A 21,816-nucleotide genomic window follows, 5' to 3' on the forward strand; every position below is an offset into this window, starting at 1 on the left:
ATCCCTCCTTTCACTTTAATACTTAACATTAATAAACCTACTCTAAAAATATTTTAGAATGACTGATTTTCCCTTTAAGTCACTAATTTCCCCTGTAACCTAATGAACATGCCCAATAAAATGCAGTAGTAACTGCACAAAACATGAGTTCACATTAAAAAAAAAAAAAAAAAAAGTCTTTCAATTTAAACCAGGGGTCGGCAACCTCTGGCACATGGCTCGCCAGGATAAGCACCCTGGAGGGCCAGGCCAGTTTGTTTACCTGGCCACGGTTCGCTGCTGCAGGCCAATGGGGACGGCAGAAAGCCATAGCCAGCACATCCCTCGACCCACGCCGCTTCCCGCAGCACCCATTGGCCTGGAGCAGTGAACCACGGCAAGTAGGAGCCGCAATCGGCCGAACCTGCTGACGCGGCAGGTAAACAAACTGGCCCAGCCAGCAAGGGTGCTTATCCTGGTGAGCCGTGTGCCAGAGGTTGCCGACCCCTGATTTAAACAATCTTCAAACTGTTTAGCTCACATTGGCAATATTCCTGATAAAACTGAGAATTGTCTTAAACATCCAAATCACTTCAGTAAGAGTAAATATGAGACAAGCTGGGTAAAAGTGGAGGTAGACAGACTCATGAAAGTGAAAATAATTCCTAACAGACACATTTAAAAAAAATAAAAGGTTTAGAATGTGTTCTTCCTTTCACTTTTTTGGATCTCTTGCTGCTTTCCTAGTGGATTAATTTGTGCTTTTGTGGGGGGGAGGGTGGAGAGGGGGGAACTACCTTTTTTTTCCCCCCTCAGTAGAATTATGTGTACATTCCTCTTACCAAGGAGCGATATATTATGCCATTGATTTTTTTTTTTAAGCAGAGTTCCCACATGATTTCATTAGATAGTTCTGCAACTTGAAAACTGGTGACACAATAGGACCCAAAATGTTTAAAGAAGTCCTGCATCAACTGTTATATAACTCTAATTTCTCTCTCTGGTATTACCAGAGCTGAAGTTTCAAGCTGAAATGCAAGAGTTACCAAATTAGAAAAATCTGTCAAGTTTCTCAGTTTTCTGAAATGTATTTATTTTTATTTAACAACGTGATTAAAGTTAAATCTAAACGCCCAAATCTGCAAAGCAGTACCCTCACAAGTATAGTTAATACAGCACAGTCCCACTGACAGTAACTATTGGTTTCCGGAAATAGCTCTTAGTTTATATCTAATAAACAGCTGTTTTATTAAATAAGTATCAGTTATCTGTCTCAGATGCACCCAAACTGCCTGCAATATAGATAAGTACCATCTAATGGATTTAGTGCCTTTGTGAAATGCAGTTTGGAGCATTGGTGAACAAATTCATTTAAAGCACCAGAATGAGGCAGAACAACTGTTAGTTATGAAGGCCTATGCAGCGTTTTTTTCTCTCACAACCATTTAGCTAATAAAATACATAATAAAACATGAGAAACCCTGAATGTACAGATTAAGGTAACACATAAAAATCCTGTAGCAGTTTATTGCAATGATCCAAAAAAACCTAGTAACACCATTACCACCTATTTTAGAGTTGTACTGTTGCCCATTAACTTTGTACCTGAGCACCTTCCACCTAAAGTAGAAGAGCAAGTGGATTTCTTGGAGAATCCAGGTGAAGGCCTAGCCCCATTGAAGTCAATGGGAGTTTTGATTTCAGTGAAGCTAGGGTTTCCTCCTTTGGCTTTTCCCCTTTGTCAGCTTATGTATAATGGTTGGTGACGTGAATGTCACTTTGGTTCCAATGGAAAAGCTTTCATAAAAAAAGGTTTTGCAGCATTTTCTAAAGATGGAAATCCTCTATATTAATCTAAGGAGCCTCTGGAAGTTTAATGTTATCCAAAATATTAGAACTGATATTACTGCAGAATACTATAGGAATTTTTCCTTAATGCAGGGATGTCAAGTGGAGAGTCACAATTTCTGCACTACTATTTCATGAGGCACTATAGGTCAACAATCAATATGAGGCACACACCAGAGTTAAAAAATTAGTGGTGCTATGTTTGCAATTTTTTTCTTAAAATAGAGGTGGTCCATTTTAACTTCAATATCAAAAGCAAGATAACAAAACATCCCAGGGGTTGCATATGCACCACAAATGCAAACAATGCCTGGTCAATATATTGCATTACAATTAAGTCTACTTTAAAAATGTATCTAATTTCTTTTTAATATGTTCAAAAGCATCCTTCCCCATGTAGTCCATACGGCCTTCCTCCCACTTCTTCCGTTCTTCTTCTGCATTTGGCTCTTCCAGTTCCAGCTGAGTGGACAGGTCAGAAATAAGATGGGTAGTCTCATCCTAGGAAAGGAGACAGGACAGTGCAGCAAAGCAGTCACTTCATTAGCCTCATTTTAGTGATGGGCTTAAAATCAGTTTCTAAATTTTAATCATCCAAACCAAAATGACCTTGAAGAGATTGTTCATTATGATTTCCATGATGTGGGAGCATTTTCCCAGCTGTATCACTTGGCAAAGTATCTTTGAAAGAGTCAAACATATTTCCTGGTCTTAACTCACAATCTGGCAAATTCAGAAATGCCAACAAAAATGAGGTTGTTTTTTTTTTTAATGAGGATACATATGAATAACACTCTGCACCTGTGTAGAGTCTGAATAAACTTTAGCAGGACTCCACATGGACAGAGGTATCTACACTAGCAGATCCCAGTGCCAGACTGGTATCAAAGTTTTGTCTGGTCTCCAAAGAGTTAATGGATAAGGCAGTAAGAACTCAGGCTAGAACTCAGGCATATGTCAGACACCAGTCTCACTAACCATCCTGAAACGACTATTCAATGCACAGATAGTTGGCGCCTCTGAGGGATATTTCAAATTTGCCAATTCTGGTTTGGAGACTCAATTAGCAAAGGTTATTAAGTGAATAAAAGATAATGAACAAGTACTGATCATAATTTAATCAATTAAAGGGAAATTAATATACTGTGAAAGGAATTTCATTTCTGTAATACCTATGAGAGACCCACCCTGTTCCACGTGCATGATATAAACAAAAGTAATATTCCAGACTGACCTGTATTCCACTACTCATACAAATAGCCCTTACTCATGCAAGTATGATATCCAGAATGCAACCGCCAATTTTCATACATTTTATCTTTGATATATGCTATCTGTAACAAACTATTCTAGTCGACTCCAGATGAAGATCTAAGAAATCTTCCTTTCTGGACACATCAATTAAGCATCATTTATGTAAAAGAAAGTATAATGTAGGGAGGAAAATTTATCAATTGACCTGACAAATAAGTCAGTAATAAAAACCAAGGATCAGATGAATATATAGCAAAGGGTAGAATGTAAAAATTCCTAACATCTGCTTAAATAAAACCTATATGTAGAGGTGATGCACAATGCACAGATTAACAGAGATAGGGGTTTTACTTTACTCTACAGTATACCATAAATCAAGTCATTCAAAGGATAAAGTGAGAATTCAAGTAAAAAATATAGACAGTCTTACAAGCAGAAAAGGACAGAACAGTTCATTCAGCTTGGGAGTGCCTCCTGCTAAATTACTTCAATCTTAAATTTTCCTTATAGCGTGACATAACCCCTAAGTAATAATTAGGGGGAAAAAAAACAACAACACGCATGAAGCTATTTAATGTAGTGCCTCTCCAAACCACGTGGGGCAGACAGCAATATTACTATAGTATTAATGGTGTATGTCTGACATGCGACTACTGATAGAAACTGAAGAATCACAGGAAGATTTCAGCAGAGATCCATGTGTTAATGAGTTCCTAAATCAGATTTAAAAAAAAAAAAGTCACAGGAAACTTATCTGGCACTGATTTTGTCTTACTTGTCTGACTGTTATACTATTGGTCATGTTTGTAAAGTATATTACAGATAAATGTTTCATCAGAAATTTTGAAAACCTAAAACTCTGTCTAATATTTTAAGTCTTTTCATATAATACCTACCAAATTTAAAATATTGTGGATTTAATACCAACCATCTAAATACTATGGCAGCTGATAAAGTAGGAGTTGAGTTTGCTCCATCTGAATACACTGCTCAGGATGGCAAACCGGGAAGCAGTTCCTCTGATGTTATGAGCAAAGGAGAACTGATTGTTAACTCATTCAGAAGGGTCCACATAACCCTTTGAACTCTTGCAAGAAATTCATAATAAGGCAGCTTCAAAATAAAACTCTGTATCTTTCTGCTCAGCTCCCAGTTCACTTACTTGAGGCCCAACAACGAAGAAACAAAACATTTTAGAGAGTATACTTACTCCCTGGAGATATGCACGTGTGACAAAATCTGGGACTTATTTCTTAAGTAAACATATAATCCCTACTAATACATGCTAACCCATTTACTTACCTTTATTACATGGATTAAAGCTAAGCTTTGGATATTATTAATGACAGAAGGGTCAATATTATGGGTGAAATCCTGGCACTGTCCAAGTCAGTAGCAAAACTCCCATTGACTTCCACAGAACCAAGATTTAACCTATTATATGTTTTATCTTAAATAATTTCAGCAGATAGTATATTTGAGCTTTAAGCACCAATTATTATTGAAACAACTATTTGTTACAAGATACCCAAGACTAATTTCACAAAATTTACCACTTGGGGTGGGGCAAGGGGAAATATACATTCAGATGGAAAAAATACAAATATTAAAAAGACAGCTTCATATACAAGGACTGGAAATGGCTAAGAAATTATACAGAGAGATCATTTCTATATCTGCCTGATTAGCTAAGACATACTTATTTGTTAAATTAAATCATAATTAGCTGCTCTCCCCCAAAATTGTGCTAGCAAAGAATGAAATACATGCACAATGACTTGCAACAAGGGTGGAACAGAAAGAGCTGCATATACCAGTTTCAGGGTTTGCTGAGGGGCAGGATGAAAGGTAAGCCGTTCTAATGGCTGGTCTGGCTCAGGGAAACTGACTTCAGAATTGTGTTGTTCAACTTGAGGTACAGGTGGCTGAAATGTAAAGTGGTATTAATTGTTGTTTTTTCTTCACACAGTTTTTACACTAACAGAATTTGTACAGTAGAAAATAATTTCAGCTGGACGAGTGGGGGATGGAGAAGAGATGCTAAAAGTTCAGTTTGCTCTAAGGCCAGATGAGCAATTCCTATCCACAGAACGAGAGTAGATCAAGTTGATCCATAATACAGATGAAGTACAGAAACTGTATTCATAAGTTATCAGAAATACACATTCACCTCTTCTGGCAATCAGAGCACAGGGACCGTAAGCTCGAGTGTCTTCTCACTTACACCAGAAAAAAACAGAAATAACTCCATGAGGTCAATGGAGTTAGGCCATTTTAAGTGGGAGGCCCTTAATCTTAATTTACATGATCTTTTGAAGCATTCATATTTTATTTTAATGAAAAATTAAATGAGTAGCTTGTATACAACTAGCAATTTAAATATATTTTTAAAAACTCAAAGAACCACGTTGTTAAGCAACATGTTTTAGAATTACCACCCAGTAGTGTATATGCTAATAGTCTGGGTCTAACAACATTCCAACATCATCAGAAAGGTCCAACAAAAATTAAAATCTTTTAAATAAATTCAGTTTTTAAAAAGCGATTCTTGCAAATAGCTCATTTGCAGTTTCTCTCTAAAAAACAAACAAAAAAAACACACTTTTCTACAGTAATGATCAAGAAACACTAAAATAGTGATATGTTTACAACACACAAACATAGTATCATTATGAAGCATTGACACAGATTTAGCCATTAAAAATTAGGAAAAATATATTTCATTTGACCACTGTACTGAAAGTGTAATCAGTAAAAACAAACAGCAGGTGACAGTGAAGCTACAATTCGATTTACTTTCGCCCAATCTACCATAATATAGCAAGTATTATAAAACAAAAAATGTTATAGCTAGTAGCCCTGCATGGTGTGAAAGTGCTATTATGGACAAGGCTTTAAGGTCCCAGGATGAATAGAATAACGTGCACCCAAGTGACCTCACTCCAGTGAGCATATAAGCAATTCCAATTAAGTAAATTGATATACACAAGTGTAAAACAAGTATTCAAAGAGGAACTCAAACTGTCTTGCAAAAGTGAACGGTACATCTATATCAGAGGAATGCCATCTGAGGAATACACAAGTTTTAAACAGAAATCTCTGTAGATATTAATGATAAAAAATTCCAGCTTTAAATGTATACAATAATAAGAATACTGTAATTCAATAAGCTTATTTGGCAGTAGAATTTCCCCAGGATTTATTTAGCACCCACTAACCTGTCAATAAATATTCTCTTGGCACTGTTCAATACAAATTTTTTTAACCTCCAGATACATCAGAACCATTCTTGACTGAAGATTAAAGACAATACATTTTCATGGTGAGACTTGAATTTATTTTGGAATCCAGTGTGAAAATTCAAGCACTAGAACTAAATTGAAGAGGATGTTATCATCAAGATCAAATGCCTAAATTAAATTCTGTTTAGAGGTTTATATATGTGTCATCATAAACATGTCCATCACTGGTAGTGCCCAATATGTAAAATACACATAGATATTCACAAGAAATAAAAAAGTTGTATTTACAGTTTTAGTATCAAACTCTTCAGGTGGGCAAGTAGTGATGTCCATTTCAGATGTCTGTTCTGGAAACACAGGGATTTGCAGAGAATTGATAACAAGAGGATTCTCATTTTTCAGTTTAATTTCATCTCCATTGAAAATGTGCTAGAAAAAACAAAATCACATCACTATAAACATTTTGCAACTAACTGTTTTACGGTACATGTGTAAATATTTTTTATAATTTGTTAAATCACTTTCTTCATGACACAAGGTTCTACTGTGGTATTTTCTTGTTGATTGCCACAGGCCCTATAGAAGTTAAGGAATAAAGAGCAACAGAATCTGAAGATGTTTCTTTTATCCCCAGACTGGCGCATAGGTTTCAGTGCAAATCTCCTACCCAAACTTTGTAGCCAATGCAACACCCGTTAAAGTCAATGGAAAGACTCCCATAGACTTCAGTAGGCAATGGATCAAGCCCTTAATACAAACCTTAAAGCCAACCCCCATCCACTGAGAAGAAATTATTCAATTTCCGTACTAGCTTAGTTCTACTGTTTCTTTATTGTACCAAGTATTGGAGGGACAAAAATTAGGCAAACAAAAATTGCAAATATCCATAACCTGCAGTTCCCCTTCCTCTCTTCTCCTTCCCAATTTGCTAGGCATAAGAAAGGTTTTACAAACCAATGTTCTTCACATCAGAAGCAACACTCCAACTGATTTTACAGGCCTGTTGAAGTTTTTATGATGATCATCATCCAATTCTAAACACAGTTGTGAAAATCCATTTACATGTACCAAGGAGATGCAATTAATATGTGTATCAATCAAAATCAAAGTATTCTCTGCCCCCACTACTTCTACTTGCTGCTTTCTCTCTTCTGAAACCACAATCTAATCTACTTATCAGCAACTAGTCTACGCTAGCCATTTTAAATATGCAAATTAAGAGCATATTTCTTGATGAGAATATTTTTTTTTAAAGTTTTACTTTTAAATTAAAATTGAGGTGCCAAACTGCTATAGCTTTACAGCATGCTTTCAGCTGTAAAGCTATAGCAAACTCTTTCCTCAACATAAATATGCAGACCTTTTTCAGGGCAACTTTATTCAGTAAGTTGAGGAGCTATGACCCTCATACAAAGAGTTACAATGCAGTTCTGAAAAGGTAATGTTACTGTATTCCGAAGCCAGGTCTTCAGCTGATGTAAATCAGCTTAGCTCAATCAAAGACAGTGGAGAAATGCTGATTTACACCAGCCAAAATATGGCTGCCAGGCTTTTGGAGAGAGGTTTTGGGAAGGTTTAAGTGTCAGTTTACAAACATTATTCGTCCACTGTCTTTACTTTTGATATAAAGGAAAAATCTTTGGAGCACTAATAATAAGCAGCTAATACTTTGCACGGAGGTATAGTTATCACATCCATCTCTAGACAACATCTGCATTTAATAAAAAACAACAAAAGTCACTGCAGATTTATTGCCATTCAAAAGCCATCATGTTTTTCCATCTCACTCATCTCCCCATGCAAAAAAGATGGTAATTTATTTTTATTTATGGAATTTTTGTTGGTGTTTCCATTTTGGCATATTCCCGTTAGTCTCTTTTCCAAGATACTACTTTACCTTTTGTCCTTGGGATTCCATGTCTTCCATCTCTGGAAGTGTTTCTAACAAAGGCAATATGCTAGCATAGTATATCTTCCACCAGAGTACAAGAAATGAGTACTGATGCTGAGATCCTGAGGTGGAGCCATCCTGCGTAACTGTTCTTGTTTGAGAGTTGTACTTGTAGTGCCAGGGCTTTGCTGACCCCACAAAATGAACTACCTTTGAATCCCTGCCAAAACTGTGGAGGAGAGAAATACAAAGTTGTGGTATAGGAATGAATACATTCTGATTGGCATTTCAGAAGAAATGTGTATTCTTGGTGCTACGGCAGGTGACACATCTTGCAACTACTCATGATAATACATTAATAAGAGGTCAATGAAATATCACCAGATGTGATCTGAGTTATGCAGAATAATTGAAACCTATTGAATTAAATTACTTTATCTTATTAATCTGAATTGCTTTGCTTGAAAGAAAGGAAAGTGACAATGCAGTCTTCTACTGTTTCCTACTGCTCATTCCAATGGAAATAGTTCACGAAGGAAACTGAAAGATTAAATTTCATATCATCTCTTCTTGCACATTCCCCTCCAAACTAATAAAAAAAAATCACTTTCTGAATATCAAAGCAGCAAAATTATTGATTATTGTGGTTCCAGTATTTGTTATCCACTTAAAGCTTCACAAGAAGTTCATCATAATTCACACTAATGGATCATTGAATTCACGACCCATTTTTGAAAAAAAATTATAGTTATGCTTATAACAGTATAATACAAAAGTTCATTAAAGAGAAAAAAGAGCATTTGAAATCATATAATAATTGCTAGCACCAATTTTGCTTCAAGGAAGAGTCTTATGGACAGATTTCAATACCCTCACACTGTGAGAAACTAATGAAAAGCAATGGGGCTACTTTTACAGTAAGAATATCAGAACTGTGCCATTATGTAATCTGTGGTCTGTAGAATATAAGGAAAGTGTCACTGAAGTGACATATCAGCAAAGACATATCAATTCAAAAACCTGTAATAGTGTTCCAACTTTTACCTTTGTTCTCTATTGCAAGAGCTATTTAATAATACTAAGTGTTGAGAAATCTTGGTATTCTGTATCAAAGCAGATGCTAGAGGCTCTGCATTACTGTATTCCAACTCCTTGTCACATGACTTCACATTGTGGACTATTGTGTTAGACTAACTTATAATCAAGTTTCAGAATGGGTCACTATCCTTTTCTCTTATAAATGGGAAAATATATTAAAGGGCGGTATAGAATTGTAATCATTCACTGGTAATACTACTTACTGTTTGAAAGCAGGAACGTATGTGTAGATAGCACTACTGCTTAAGTTGTAGATAAATGGTAAATGTTTGCTAATATCTGTTGTTGCCCAGTTACTGAAGAAACTATTTAACAAGCCTTGATCACCACCTAGAGAATAAATAAAACTATAAGCAGCATCAACAAAATGTTCATGTAAACTACAATTTGTCTGAAGACTTAAAAGCCAAGAGAAAATTCAATGCTCTTTGGTCTAAAACTTGAGTGATTTGAGCTACATACCCACACAGGTTTACAATCCTGTACAGTCTTCCTGGACCCTGAGCCTGGGCGTGCAGGGTAAGTGGGTGCTATGCACTCATTTCTTGCTCCTCCCTGAACACATGCCTTGAGACTGGGCTCCACCAGCTGATCTAAGCAAGAGCCAATATCCCTTCCCTGTACTGTTCCTGCAGCTGCACTACAAAAAGTACTATCTAGACCACAATCATGAGGTAAACCTGTGTCTCCCACAGTATTTTAGCGTAATCCTTTAGACTCCAAGGAGGAAGTTATATGAATATTCAGTGTTGTCTTGCTTTCAAAAACTAGTTTGTGTATGAGAAGAAACTGCAAAATCTTCAAATCGGGTAAAAATTGCCGGTAAGCAGAGGCAAGTAGACAAAAGAGACAACCGAGCTTATGGTGGGTGGGAAGAGGAGGTAACAAAAGCAACAGCATGATGCCAGTGTGTAACTGTTTGCAGAATTAGGCTAATACTGGCTAATATACTGAAAGTTAATATAAATACAAAATATAATTATACCGCATACATTTGACAGCATGAGAAATAAATAATACACTTATTAAATCAAATAAAGAATGGCAGGAAACAGAAATTAAGAGTTCATAGAATCACAGAATCAAAGAAAAGTTGGGCTGGAAGGGATCTTGAGAGGTTACCTAGTCCACCCCTGTGCATGTAGGCAAGACAAAATAACCCTAGCCCACCCTGACAGGTGTTTGTCAAGCCTATTCTTAAAAACTGCCAGTGATGGGGATTCCACAGCCTCCCCGGAAGTCTATTCCAGAGCTTATCTATCCTTGAAAGTTTTCCTTAATATCTAACATATATCTCCCCTGTGAGGATGAAGCTAATTGCTGCTTCTCCTACTTTCAGCATTTGCTCACCATAGTCTTTGTAACAGCCCTTGGCATATTTGAAGACTTATCAGATCCACCCTCAGTTTTCTTTTCTCAAGACTAAATATGTCCATTCCTTTTTTATTAATCTTTACCTCACTGGCCAGGTTTTCTGAACATTTTATCATTTGTTTCGTTCTCCTCTGGACTCTCTTCAAATTGTTCACATCTTTCTTAACACGTGGCCTCCTGAACTGGACAGAGTACGCCAGCTGAGGCCTCATCAGTACAGAGTAGAACTGGACAATTACCTCCCATGTTTTATATAGGACACTGCTGTTAATACATCCCATAAAGATATGAGCCTTTTTCACTATTGCATGACACTGCTGATTCAGAACCAATGTGCATTTGATTATGCCTCTCCAAGCATAGCGCTTTGCACTTGTCTTTATTGAACTTCATCTGGTTGATTTCAGACCTGTTCTCCAATTTGTCAAGGTTAATTTGAATTCTAATTTTGTCCTCCAGGTTTCCAACCCTTCCCAGTTTGGTGTCATCTGCAAATTTTGTAAGTATGCTCTCCATTCCATAATCCAAATCATTACTGAAAATATTGACTAGTACCCCTGTGGGACTCTACTGGATACCTACTCCCAGTTTAACTGCAACCACTGATAATTACTCTGACTACAGTCTTTCAACCAGTTTTCCACCCTTCTTATAGACCATATCATCTAGACCACATGTTCCTAGTTTACTTTTGCGAATAACGTGTGGGACAGCCTCAAAAGCCTAACAAAGAAATCAAGCTAGATCAGGTCTACAGCTTTCCTCTTACCCACAATGCCATTAACAATGTCAAAAAAGGAAATTAGATTGATTTGGCATAATCCATGCAGACAAATCCATGCTGGCTATTCCTTGTAGCCCTATGAATCTTTAGGTGCTTACAAATTGATTGTGGAATAATTTGTTCCAGTGTTTTTTCAGGTATCCAAGTTAGGCAGACTGATCTATAATTCCTGGATTCTCTTTGTACCCCTTTTTAAAGATAGGTACTATGTTTGCCCTTCTCCAGTCCAATGGTGCTTAACCCATCCTCTGAGTTCTCAGAGATAATTACCAATGGTTCCAAGATTACTTAAGGAATTGACGGAAGCACTTCAGGGTGAATTTTATCAGGCCCTGCTGACTTGAATACATCTAACCTATCTAAATATTCTTCAGCTTGTTCCCCCCATGCCAGTTTTGGCTTGTGTTCCTTCCCCCTTGTTGTTAATATTAACTGTGTTAAGTATCTAGTAACAATTTATCTTTTTAGAGAAGACTGAAGTAAAACAGACAAACGTCAGATATCTTGATGTCATCTGTTATTAGCTCTTCTTCCCCAATGAACAGAAAACCTACACCTTCCTTCATCTTTCTCTTGTTCCTAACGTATTTATAAACTCTCTTCTTAATGCCTTTGATGTCCCTTGCTCGGTGTAACTCATTGTGTGCCTTAGCCTTTCTGATTTTGTCCCTACATGCTTGTATTATTTTGTATTCATACTTAGCAATTTGTCTGTTTCCACGATAGAGACAAAGGAAAGAATATTTTTTTAACACAAGCTTTAAATGAAATAATGTGTAGTGAGGCAGAGATATTCAGGTAACCCCATCCATCTTATCTGATCAAGAGTTATAGAGTTAGATCCTCAACTAGTGTAAACTTAAGCTATGACAATTTACATCAGCTGAAGATCTGCCCCCTAGGTTTTTTTGAAAGATTAAACCTTGCATATTGTCATTTCCTCTGCTCTGCTAAGTAGCATACTCAGCCCTTTACAGTTATGGAGAATTGGCTTGTTGAGGGTAAGGGTAATTTCTGGCACTATGTTCTCTCAAAGACTTACCATCAAAGCTGCCATGTTCAGTAGCAAACTGCAGCAGACGGTTGTAAGTTTCTACAGAAGGTCGAAAGACAAATACGCCACTATTAAAGCAATCTGGCCAGCCAGAATCAGGAGCTGCTGAAAGCTCTTCCCGTTCGAACAGTTCATCAATGTTACATAACACCTTGGGGAAAAAAAAAAAAGACTCAAATTTAAAATTTTAAAGTAACAGTTTATGAACACTGTGTTGCTTTTAACATCTGGACAGCTAACTCAAAACCGATGGATTAAATTACTATCCTTGTCATGGAAGCTCTAAATATTTAGAGCACATCAAACAGTGACAGTATAAAGGAGGCTGGGTATCAGAACTTTCATTTGTTAGCTGATAAGATAGAAGACGGTTACTCACCTTTGTAACTGTTGTTCTTCGAGATGTGTTGCTCATATCCATTCCAATTAGGTGTGTGCGAGCTGTGTGCACGCTCATCGGAAGATTTTTACCCTAGCAACACTTGGTGGGTCGGCTGGGCGCCCTCTGGAGTGGCGCTGCTATGGCGCTGGATATATACCCTTGCCGACCCAACGGCCCTTCAGTTCCTTCTTGCCAGCTACTTCGACAGAGGGGAAGGATGGCGGGTTTGGAATGGATATAGCATAACATCTCGAAGAATAACAGTTACAAAGGTGAGTAACCGTCTTTTCTTTTTCGAGTGCTTGCTCATATCCATTCCAATTAGGTGATTCCCAAGCCTTACCTAGGCAATGAGGTCAGAGTGAGATGTTGCAGAATGTAAAACTGCTGAGCCAAAGGCTGCATCATCTCTGGACTGTTGAACCAGAGCGTAATGAGAGGCAAAGGTGTGGACCAAGGACCAGGTAGCTGCACAACACATCTCCTGGATGGGTACATGAGCCCGGAAGGCGGCAGATGAAGCCTGAGCGCTAGTAGAATGAGCGGTGAGGTGGCTCGAGGGAACATGAGCTAAGTCATAACAAGTACGGATGCACGCCATCACCCAAGATGAGATCCTTTGGGAGGAGACAGGTAGGCCCTTCGTTCGGTCTGCCACCGCAACGAAGAGTTGGGGCGTTTTACGAAAGGGTTTTGTCCGCTCGATATAAAATGTGAGCACTCTACGGACATCTAGGGAGTGCAGTTGTTGCTCCCATCATGATGAATGTGGCGTCGGGAAGAAGACTGGAAGGAAGATATCCTGGTTGACATGAAAGGCTGAAACCACTTTAGGAAGGAACGCCGGGTGTAGTCGCAACTGCACCTTGTCCTTGTGAAACACAGTATACGGTGGGTCCACCGTGAGAGCCCGAAGCTCGGAGACTCGTCTGGCCGATGTAATGGCTACGAGGAAAGCTGTCTTCCAGGGCAGGTACAGTAGTGAGCAGGTTGCTAACGGCTCGAATGGGGCAGACATGAATCTGATTAGAACCAGGTTGAGGTCCCAGGTTGGAGTGGGGCGTCGTACTTGGGGGTATAGGCGCTCCAAGCCCTTGAGGAACCTAGAAACCATAGGGTGCGAGAACACAGAATGGCCACTCTCCCCTGGATGGAAGGTAGAGATGGTCGCCAAGTGCACCCTCAGTGATGATACCACTAGGCCCTGCTGTTTGAGATACCAGAGGTAGTCCAAAGACGGTGGGGATTGAGACTTCGGTGGAGTGACATTCTGCGTTTCGCACGAGCAGGAGAAACACTTCCACTTGGCCAGATACGTTGACCGAGTGGAAGGTTTCCTGCTACCCAGGAATACTTGTTGTATTGAGGCAGAGCAACGTAACTCTGACTGGCTTAACCATGCAACAGCCATGCCATGAGGTGAAGGGACTGCAAGTATGGGTGGTGAAGTCTGCAGTGGTCCTGAGTTATGAGGTCTTGGTGAAGAGGCAGGGTAATTGGCTTGTCTATCGAGATGTCGAGCAACATGGTGTACCAGTGCTGCCTGGGCCACACTGGAGCAATCATGATCAAGCGAGCTCCGTCCCTGCGGAGCTTTAGCAGGACTCTGTGAACCAGCGGGAACGGTGGGAAGGCGTAAAGCAGTTGGCTCGTCCACGGCATCAGGAAAGCGTCCAAGATCAAGCCCTGGGAGAGGCCTTGAAAGGAGAAGAACATCTGGCATTTCCTGTTCTTGTGGGAAGCGAAGAGGTCTATGCGGGGAAATCTCCACTTCCGGAAAACAGAATAAATAATGTCCAGACAAAATCGACCACTCGTGAGACAGGAAGGATCTGCTAAGTCAATCTGCCAGAGTGTTCCGCACCTCTGGGAGAAAGGACGCTACCAGGTCTATCGAGTGGTCTATACGAAAGACCCAGAGTTGGACGGCCTCCTGACAAAGGGGGGAGGACCATGCCCCTCCCTGCTTGTTTATGTAATACATGGCCATTGTGTTGTCTGTGGACACTGAGACACAACGGCCTTGTAAGTGCTGTTGAAACGCCTGATACACAAGGCGGACTGCTCTCAGCTCTCGGACATTGATGCACAAGGCCAGCTCCTGAGATGACCAAAGGCCTTGAGTGCGAAGATGTCCGAGGTGAGCACCCCAGTCGAGAGATGACGCGTCCATCATCAGGGACATAGAAGGCTGGGGTGGATGGAACAGCATCCCTGCACACACCAGGGAAGGCATCAGCCACCAGTCGAGGGAGCCTAGGATGCTCGAGGGAATGGTGACTATCGTGTCTATGGCGTGTCTGCCCGGGTGGTATACCAAGTTGAGCCAAGATTGGAGGGGACGGAGGTGTAACCTGGTGTGTTTGGTCACGAACGTGCAGGCAGCCATGTGACTCAAGAGACCGAGACAAGTGCGAGCCGAAGTTGTTGGGAAGTTCTGTAAGCTTTGGATAATTGCTACCATCACCTGAAACCAAGTCAATGGTAAGCAGGCTCTGGCGAGACTGGAGTCCAGGATGGCTCCAATGAAGTCTATCCTCTGTGTGGGAACCAGAGTGGATTTCTCTGTATTGATCATCAGGCCTAGACGATGCCTACATGATGGGTGACTTGTGTCTCAGAGGTCTCTCAGATGAGCCAATTGTCCAGATATGGAAAGACGTGTATCCAGTGGCGGCGGAGGGAGGTGACGACTACAGCCACGCACTTTGTGAATACTCTCGGTGCTGTAGAGAGGCCAAATGGTAGGACCGTAAACTGGAAAAGCTGATGGTTGGCTACAAACTGGAGGTACCGCCTGTGTGGAGGATAGATGGCGATGTGAAAATACGCGTCCTTCATGTCGAGGGCGGTATACCAGTCTCCGGGATCCAAGGATGGGATGGTGGTCTCCAGGGATACCATGTGGAACTTCAACTTTATCATGAATGTGTTGAGTTCTCGCAGGTCTAGGATAGGTCTGAGACCTCCCCTCGCCTTGGGGATTAGGAAATAGCGGGAGTAGAATCCCTTCCCCCTTTCGTCTTCTGGTACTTCCTCTATGGCTCCCATGGTAAGAAGCATTCGCACCTCTTGTAAGAGGAATTGCTTGTGAGAGGGGTCCCTGAAGAGGGACGACGGTGGGGAGTAGAAGGGGGGGGGCAAAATAAACTGGAGGTGGTACCCAAGTTCCGCCATGCGTAGGACCCAACGATCTGAAGTTAGCTGGGACCATGCAGGGAGGAAAAAAGGAGAGGTGGTTGGAAAAAGGAGGGAAAGGATCCTGGAAAGGAACTGGTATGCTGTCCTCGGGCATACCTTCAAAAGTTTGGCTTTGGCCCCATAGGCGGTTTGGAGGGACCCTGATTCTGGCCCCCTTGGGGTCCAGACCGCCATCTACGATTGTCTCAGCTGTGCCCTCTGCCAAAGCCCTGTCTTGGTCTAGGTGGGGGATAAGGGCAGTGAGACTGGGGACGGAAGGACCTGCGCTGAGTCACTGGGGTGTGCATCCCGAGGGAGCCCATGATGACCCTGTTGTCCTTAAGGCTCTGCAGCCTGGGGTCAGTCTTTTCAGAGAATAGGTCTTGATCATCAAAGGGCAGGTCCTGTATGGTGGTTTGTAACTCAGGTGGAAGGCCTGACACCTGAAGCCATGGTATCTGCCTCATGGGGACACCTGAAGCCAGGGTCCTGGCTGCGGAATCAGCTGCATCCAGGGAGGCCTGGAGAGAAGTTCTTGCCACCTTCTTCCCTTCCTCCAAAAGGGCAACAAACTCTGTGCGGGAGTCTTGGGGAATGAACTCCTTGAATTTCTCAACCGCTGTCCAGGTGTTATCAGCAAACCCTGCTCAGCTGGTACAATTATTTGTCACCCTGGGTTGGAGGCTCCCAGTCCATGCACCTAGTCTCCTTTGATTTTGGAGCAGGAGCTTGCTGGCCATGGCATTCCCTTTCATTGACTGACTGCACAACAAGGGAGCAGGGTGCACGTACAGGTACTCATACCCCTTAGAGGGTACCATGTACTTCTGCTCAACTCCCCTGGCCATGGGCATGATAGATGCTGGAGACTGCCAGACGGTATGGGCGTTTGCTTGTACTGTACGGATAAACGGCACGGCCACTCTTGTGGGGGTGTCAGCTGACAGGTTATCCACCACCGGGTCCTCTATCTCCGGGACCTCCTCCACCTGAAGATTCATATTCAGGGCCACCCACCTCAGCAGGTCCTGATGTGCCCGCAGGCCAATTGGAGGAGGGCCCGAGGAGAATGTCCCCACCACCGCTTCATCTGGAGAGGAGGAAGAGGAAAGCCCAGGGACAAGAGGGTCCTGAGTGGGCTCCTGTTCTTGAGTAACGTCAGTCTCAGATGGAACTTGAGACACTGCCGGCTGAATGAGAGCCTCCTCTGTACCCGCGGGAAGGGGATGGCTGACTGTTGCCTCCAGCACCCAGTGTTCCAATGGTGCAGAGCGGGATGGCATTGGAGGCGCACCTTGGGCTTGATGGTATGCCCAAGGTGTCCAGAATGACCACTGATGGGGTCCCTGTTCCTGGGCCTGGGTCTCCTGGAAGACACGGCTGGGCACATCTGAGTCACGGTCCTGTGCATAGGAAGCACTGTCCGCGTGAGATGACACAGATGTGTGACGAGATGGCCAAGGAGGCGCTGAAAAACCCTGGGAAGGGTCTCCATTTCTAAATGACCTCTCCCTGTGAGGCACCGGAGAGCGGTACCGGTTGCCATACCAGTACCGGGAACGAGATCGGGACCTGCTACTGGAGCGGCACCAGAAGGTTGACCGGCATCTGGAGGCTCGACGTCTGGAGCGGCTGCAAGAGGCGCGGTGCTGGGAATGGTACCGGAGCTGGATCGGTGCCAAGAGTATCAGGTCGGCGAACGGGACGCTAAGCGGTGCCATGAGTGCGACCAGTACCAAGATGGAGAGCGGTGCCGGAACCGGGATCGGCGACGGGACTGAGAGCGCTGGTGGGACCGCGATCGGTGCCTCTCAATGGTGCCAACAGAGGGGGGCCTCAGCAGGGCAGGCCTGCCTATTGATTGAATGACCGTCACCGGCGGTGCTGGGGGTTGAGGCAGCGCGGACTCCGTCGGCGCGATCAGCTCCCTCGCCGTAGAAAAGCTCTCCAGCATGGAGGGAATTGTGAGCTCAACCATGGCGTGCGCCGGAGAGCTTTCAGGCACCGGACTTGACGGCCCCTGTGGGACTGGAATCGACGATGCCGAAGCTGTCGGTGATGCGGCAGGCGTCGGTGCCAGGCGGTCAGGCTTAGGCAAGTGCTCCAACTGCGGTGCAGGTGGCACGGAAGCTGCAAGAGTGTTATGCTTTTTAACTGCGGAGAGAGGGAACGATGCTGAGCAGACGACGGTGCCGGCGACGGTCGGTGCCGAGGGGCCTTAGCGGTACCGGCTCGATCCGGTGCCAAAGAGACACTTCTGCTTGATGCAGACTGTCCAGCGCTCGGTGCCGAGGGAGGAGGAGTAAGAACTGCCTCCATCAGGAGCTGTTTCAGACGAAAGTCCCGCTCCTTCTTCGTCCTGGGCTTAAAGGCCTTACAGATCTGGCACTTATCCAAGAAGTGGGATTCCCCGAGGCACTTAAGGCAAGAGTCGTGGGGAACTCCCGTTAGCACTGGCCTGTGGCAGGTCGAGCACAGTTTGAAGCCCGGTGAATCGGGCATGGGGTCTGGTACCGGGTGTGGGGAAGGGGCTAATCCCCGAACCCCTCTCAACTACATAGACTAACAAAGAATGAATAAAATTAACTATAACTATAGAATTTATAACTATATACACGAGAATTAATAAAAGAACTACAAGTAGCTAGGGAGGTGGAGATCAGCTAAGCCATGCTCTCTTGTTCCAACGACTGACATGGGCGGTAAGAAGGAACTGCAGGGCCATTGGGTATATATCCAGCGCCATAGTGGCGCCACTCCAGGGGGTGCCCAGCTGACCCACCGAGTGTTACTAGGGTAAAAATCTTTCGACAAGCATGCACACGGCGCGCACACACCTAATTGGAATCGATATGAGCAAGCACTCGAAGAAGAACAATATTTATAGCTCTTCTTAAGATCTAAGGCAAAACAGTGACCATAATGAAATTACAACATGATTACCATGTTTAAACGGCAAGTCCCTCAAAGTATTCTAGCGCAACAAGGAGAAGAACACTTTTACACCCCAGGGTATACGCAGGCCTTGCTGGTACATTTTTATAGATATCTATATTTTGTGTGTGAGAGTGACAAAGAGACACAGACACAGATAGGGTCCTTTGGGGCATGCTGCAGAGCCCATCTGTTTGAATAAGTGTAATAATGGCTGCTGAAAGCTGTGTGTCTGAAAGATCCGATTTGGCACTGACTCTGGGGACAGCTGAGTGAAGCACTAGTTTGTTTTTTTAATATTGTTAGGATTTATTTTTGGAATTGTTTGCCTGGTATATTTGTTTGCTGGTTTCCTTCTTTTAAGCTTTGAAGGGAACAGGAAAGACTGCTCCATTTATACTACAACATTGAGGACCAGATCCTCTGCTGATGAAATTCTGTATTGCTCCTTCAAAATTGATGGAGAGAAGCTATAATACATTAACTGAGAATCTGCCCTGAATTTTTAATGGTTAAGAGAAGCCGATTGGATGGGATAGGTGCTCTTTATATAAATCAGATAAATAAAATAGTGAATAAATACATTTATTTAGCACAAAAAGGAAAGATTCAATAAAAAACCTACTTCCCCTGAATATCTCCCTTTTTTGGTAAATAAAACACACAGTACGGGATCACAGCTCATAAAAATGTTTTTCAGACCCAGAGACAAATGTTCAACTACTTAACTTTAATTTCTAATATAAACAATGAACTGGCTCAACTAATCCTGCAAAATGAACTGCTTATGTGTAGAGGATGGTAAATGCAATCACGGCCATAATTTGTACCGGACAGCTAGTTAAACAGGTGATTTTATTTCCGCACAAATTCTTTTGATCTTTGGGCCACCTTACTCTGATGGGTACCAGTCTGGATTTGTCTAGCAGAATCTACCCAGCTATCTTTAACATCACTCAGCATCCTAACAACATGATTACCACTTTCTACTCACCAAAGTGTCTGCATCCATAAAGACACATTTGCTATACTGAGTGAGAGTCCAACAGTGAAGTTTGGTGAAGGTTACACCCAGCTCTGGCCTTTCCAGCAGAGCCAAGTGCATGGAGTCAGCACTGTCAATTGCACCCACTTCAATCACTTCATCAAACACATTGCAGAGGACAGCCCTGACAAAGCAAGAAACATACAGGAACAATGAAATTTAGAAACATTTCTTCAGTTAAACATAGTACAAAAAATCAGACACAAAGATAACTGGCCCCACAATGACACTCAGTTCTGATTTAACGACCCCCAACTAGAGGTTAAACCAAGATGCATGGTCCCTGTAGACAAGAAGTCTGCCCTGGAGGTAACTATAGGGGCACAAATTACAACCTCCATTCTACTAAGGGCCAGTGCATCTCAAGAAGTGATTGGTTCTGGCTGGGGAGGTGGTGTGACTAGGACTCTCACATTTTCAGTGCACTCCTATTACAGCATTTGCCAAGTGGACAGTAGAGCTGTCCTCTCATTGCATAAACATGCAGAACCATCACCACTGGCCACTTCTGCAGTGCATGGTCCCTCCCCAGGGTGTAGCAGGCCTTTCTGGTACAGGTATTTGCACCTCCCTGTGCCTGTCAGAGTAAATTTATCCTCAGTTATACACATTTAAAATATGTGAAATATAGATATATTACTATTGTTTCAAGCCCTCTCAAAAGAATTTCAGTGGGGTGTGTCTTCGTAATCACTCAGAACCTTCCTAGACAATACTGAAATTGATGATAATCAACATTTACAAGCCTAGAACAGGAAAAAATAATCTTAAGGTAACTTATGTGTTATGGTATCACTTACAATATCCTACGTGTTGTCCAAAGAGAGGAAGACACAAGCCCTACACTCTGCAGCTTATAATTTAAGGACTAACTGGCTCTCAGAATCAGCCATTAGTCACCAAAATATAATGGGGAAAGGGGAGAGTTAAGATTTGGTTTGGTTAGGGGTTTTGTTTTTTTAACGTGGGGTAAATTTCAAGAAGTCCTATAACTGACATTTAGGCTCCCAAGTCATTTAGGTGCTTTTGAAAAATATTATTCTCATCAATAAATGGGAAAAAAATTGACATTTGTTGAAAAATTTTCAACCAAAAAAACTTAATTAGATTAAAAAAAATAAAATAAAATCAATCCAGCTCTAAAATTCACATTATCAATATCTTAGGGCTTGGCTACACTTGGAAATGTGCAGCGCTGGTAGTTACAGCTGTGGTCGTACAGCTGTGTAGGGCCAGCGCTGCAGTGTGTCCACATTTGCAGCGACCAGCGCTGCAGTGTGTCCACATTTGCAGCATTTGCAGCGCTGTTGTGAGTGGTGCATTGTGGGCAGCTATCCCACAGAGCGCCTCGTCCCATTTTTGCGCTGTGGGTTGTGGGAAGGGGACGGAAGGGTGCGGGTCATTCCGCTTCCTGTCCCAATGCCCCGTGGTGCATTGCTCCAGCAGTTTCGTGCCATTGTGAGTCTGCAGCGCGGTTTCTGTTAGAAATGGAGCCCGAGCTGCTGAGGACTTTGCTGATGAATGTCACCATAAAACTTGTGGGAGTTTCTTTTCCTAGTGGCAAATGCAGAGAGAGGAATTTCTGTGCCCGGATGCTCTGTCTACCTCTGTGTAAAGCTAAGGGAGGGGAGCCCATGCTCTGTGGTTTAACTTCCTATTGTCCAGGGCGGAACAAGCTACGGGAAGAAAGTTATAGGGAAAGAGGGAGAATCAACTCTATGTCTCTGTGTTGAGGTTTGTTTCTCTAGTAT

At 42.3% G+C, this 21,816-nt stretch overlaps 1 protein-coding gene across 2 annotated transcripts in view; it reads right to left on the reverse strand.

Moving 5' to 3' along the window:
* Nucleotides 1–798: 798 nt before the first annotated feature.
* The window catches only part of GYG2 (glycogenin 2), a 56,390-nt gene continuing 35,372 nt past the window's right edge, over nt 799–21,816 (reverse strand). For both annotated transcript variants that reach the window (XM_075062320.1, XM_032773564.2), the window contains exons 3-9: nt 20,015–20,189; nt 12,513–12,675; nt 9,516–9,642; nt 8,221–8,443; nt 6,612–6,752; nt 4,896–5,006; nt 799–2,328 (exon numbers count right to left, since the gene is read on the reverse strand). In XM_075062320.1, coding sequence (XP_074918421.1) covers nt 2,167–2,328; nt 4,896–5,006; nt 6,612–6,752; nt 8,221–8,443; nt 9,516–9,642; nt 12,513–12,675; nt 20,015–20,189 — 1,102 coding nt within the window. In that variant the 3' untranslated portion in view covers nt 799–2,166. The remainder of the gene's footprint in view (nt 2,329–4,895; nt 5,007–6,611; nt 6,753–8,220; nt 8,444–9,515; nt 9,643–12,512; nt 12,676–20,014; nt 20,190–21,816) is intronic.

The sequence above is a fragment of the Chelonoidis abingdonii genome, chromosome 1, assembly GCF_003597395.2.
Source record: "Chelonoidis abingdonii isolate Lonesome George chromosome 1, CheloAbing_2.0, whole genome shotgun sequence".
In the NCBI taxonomy this organism is placed as follows: Eukaryota; Metazoa; Chordata; order Testudines; family Testudinidae; genus Chelonoidis; species Chelonoidis abingdonii.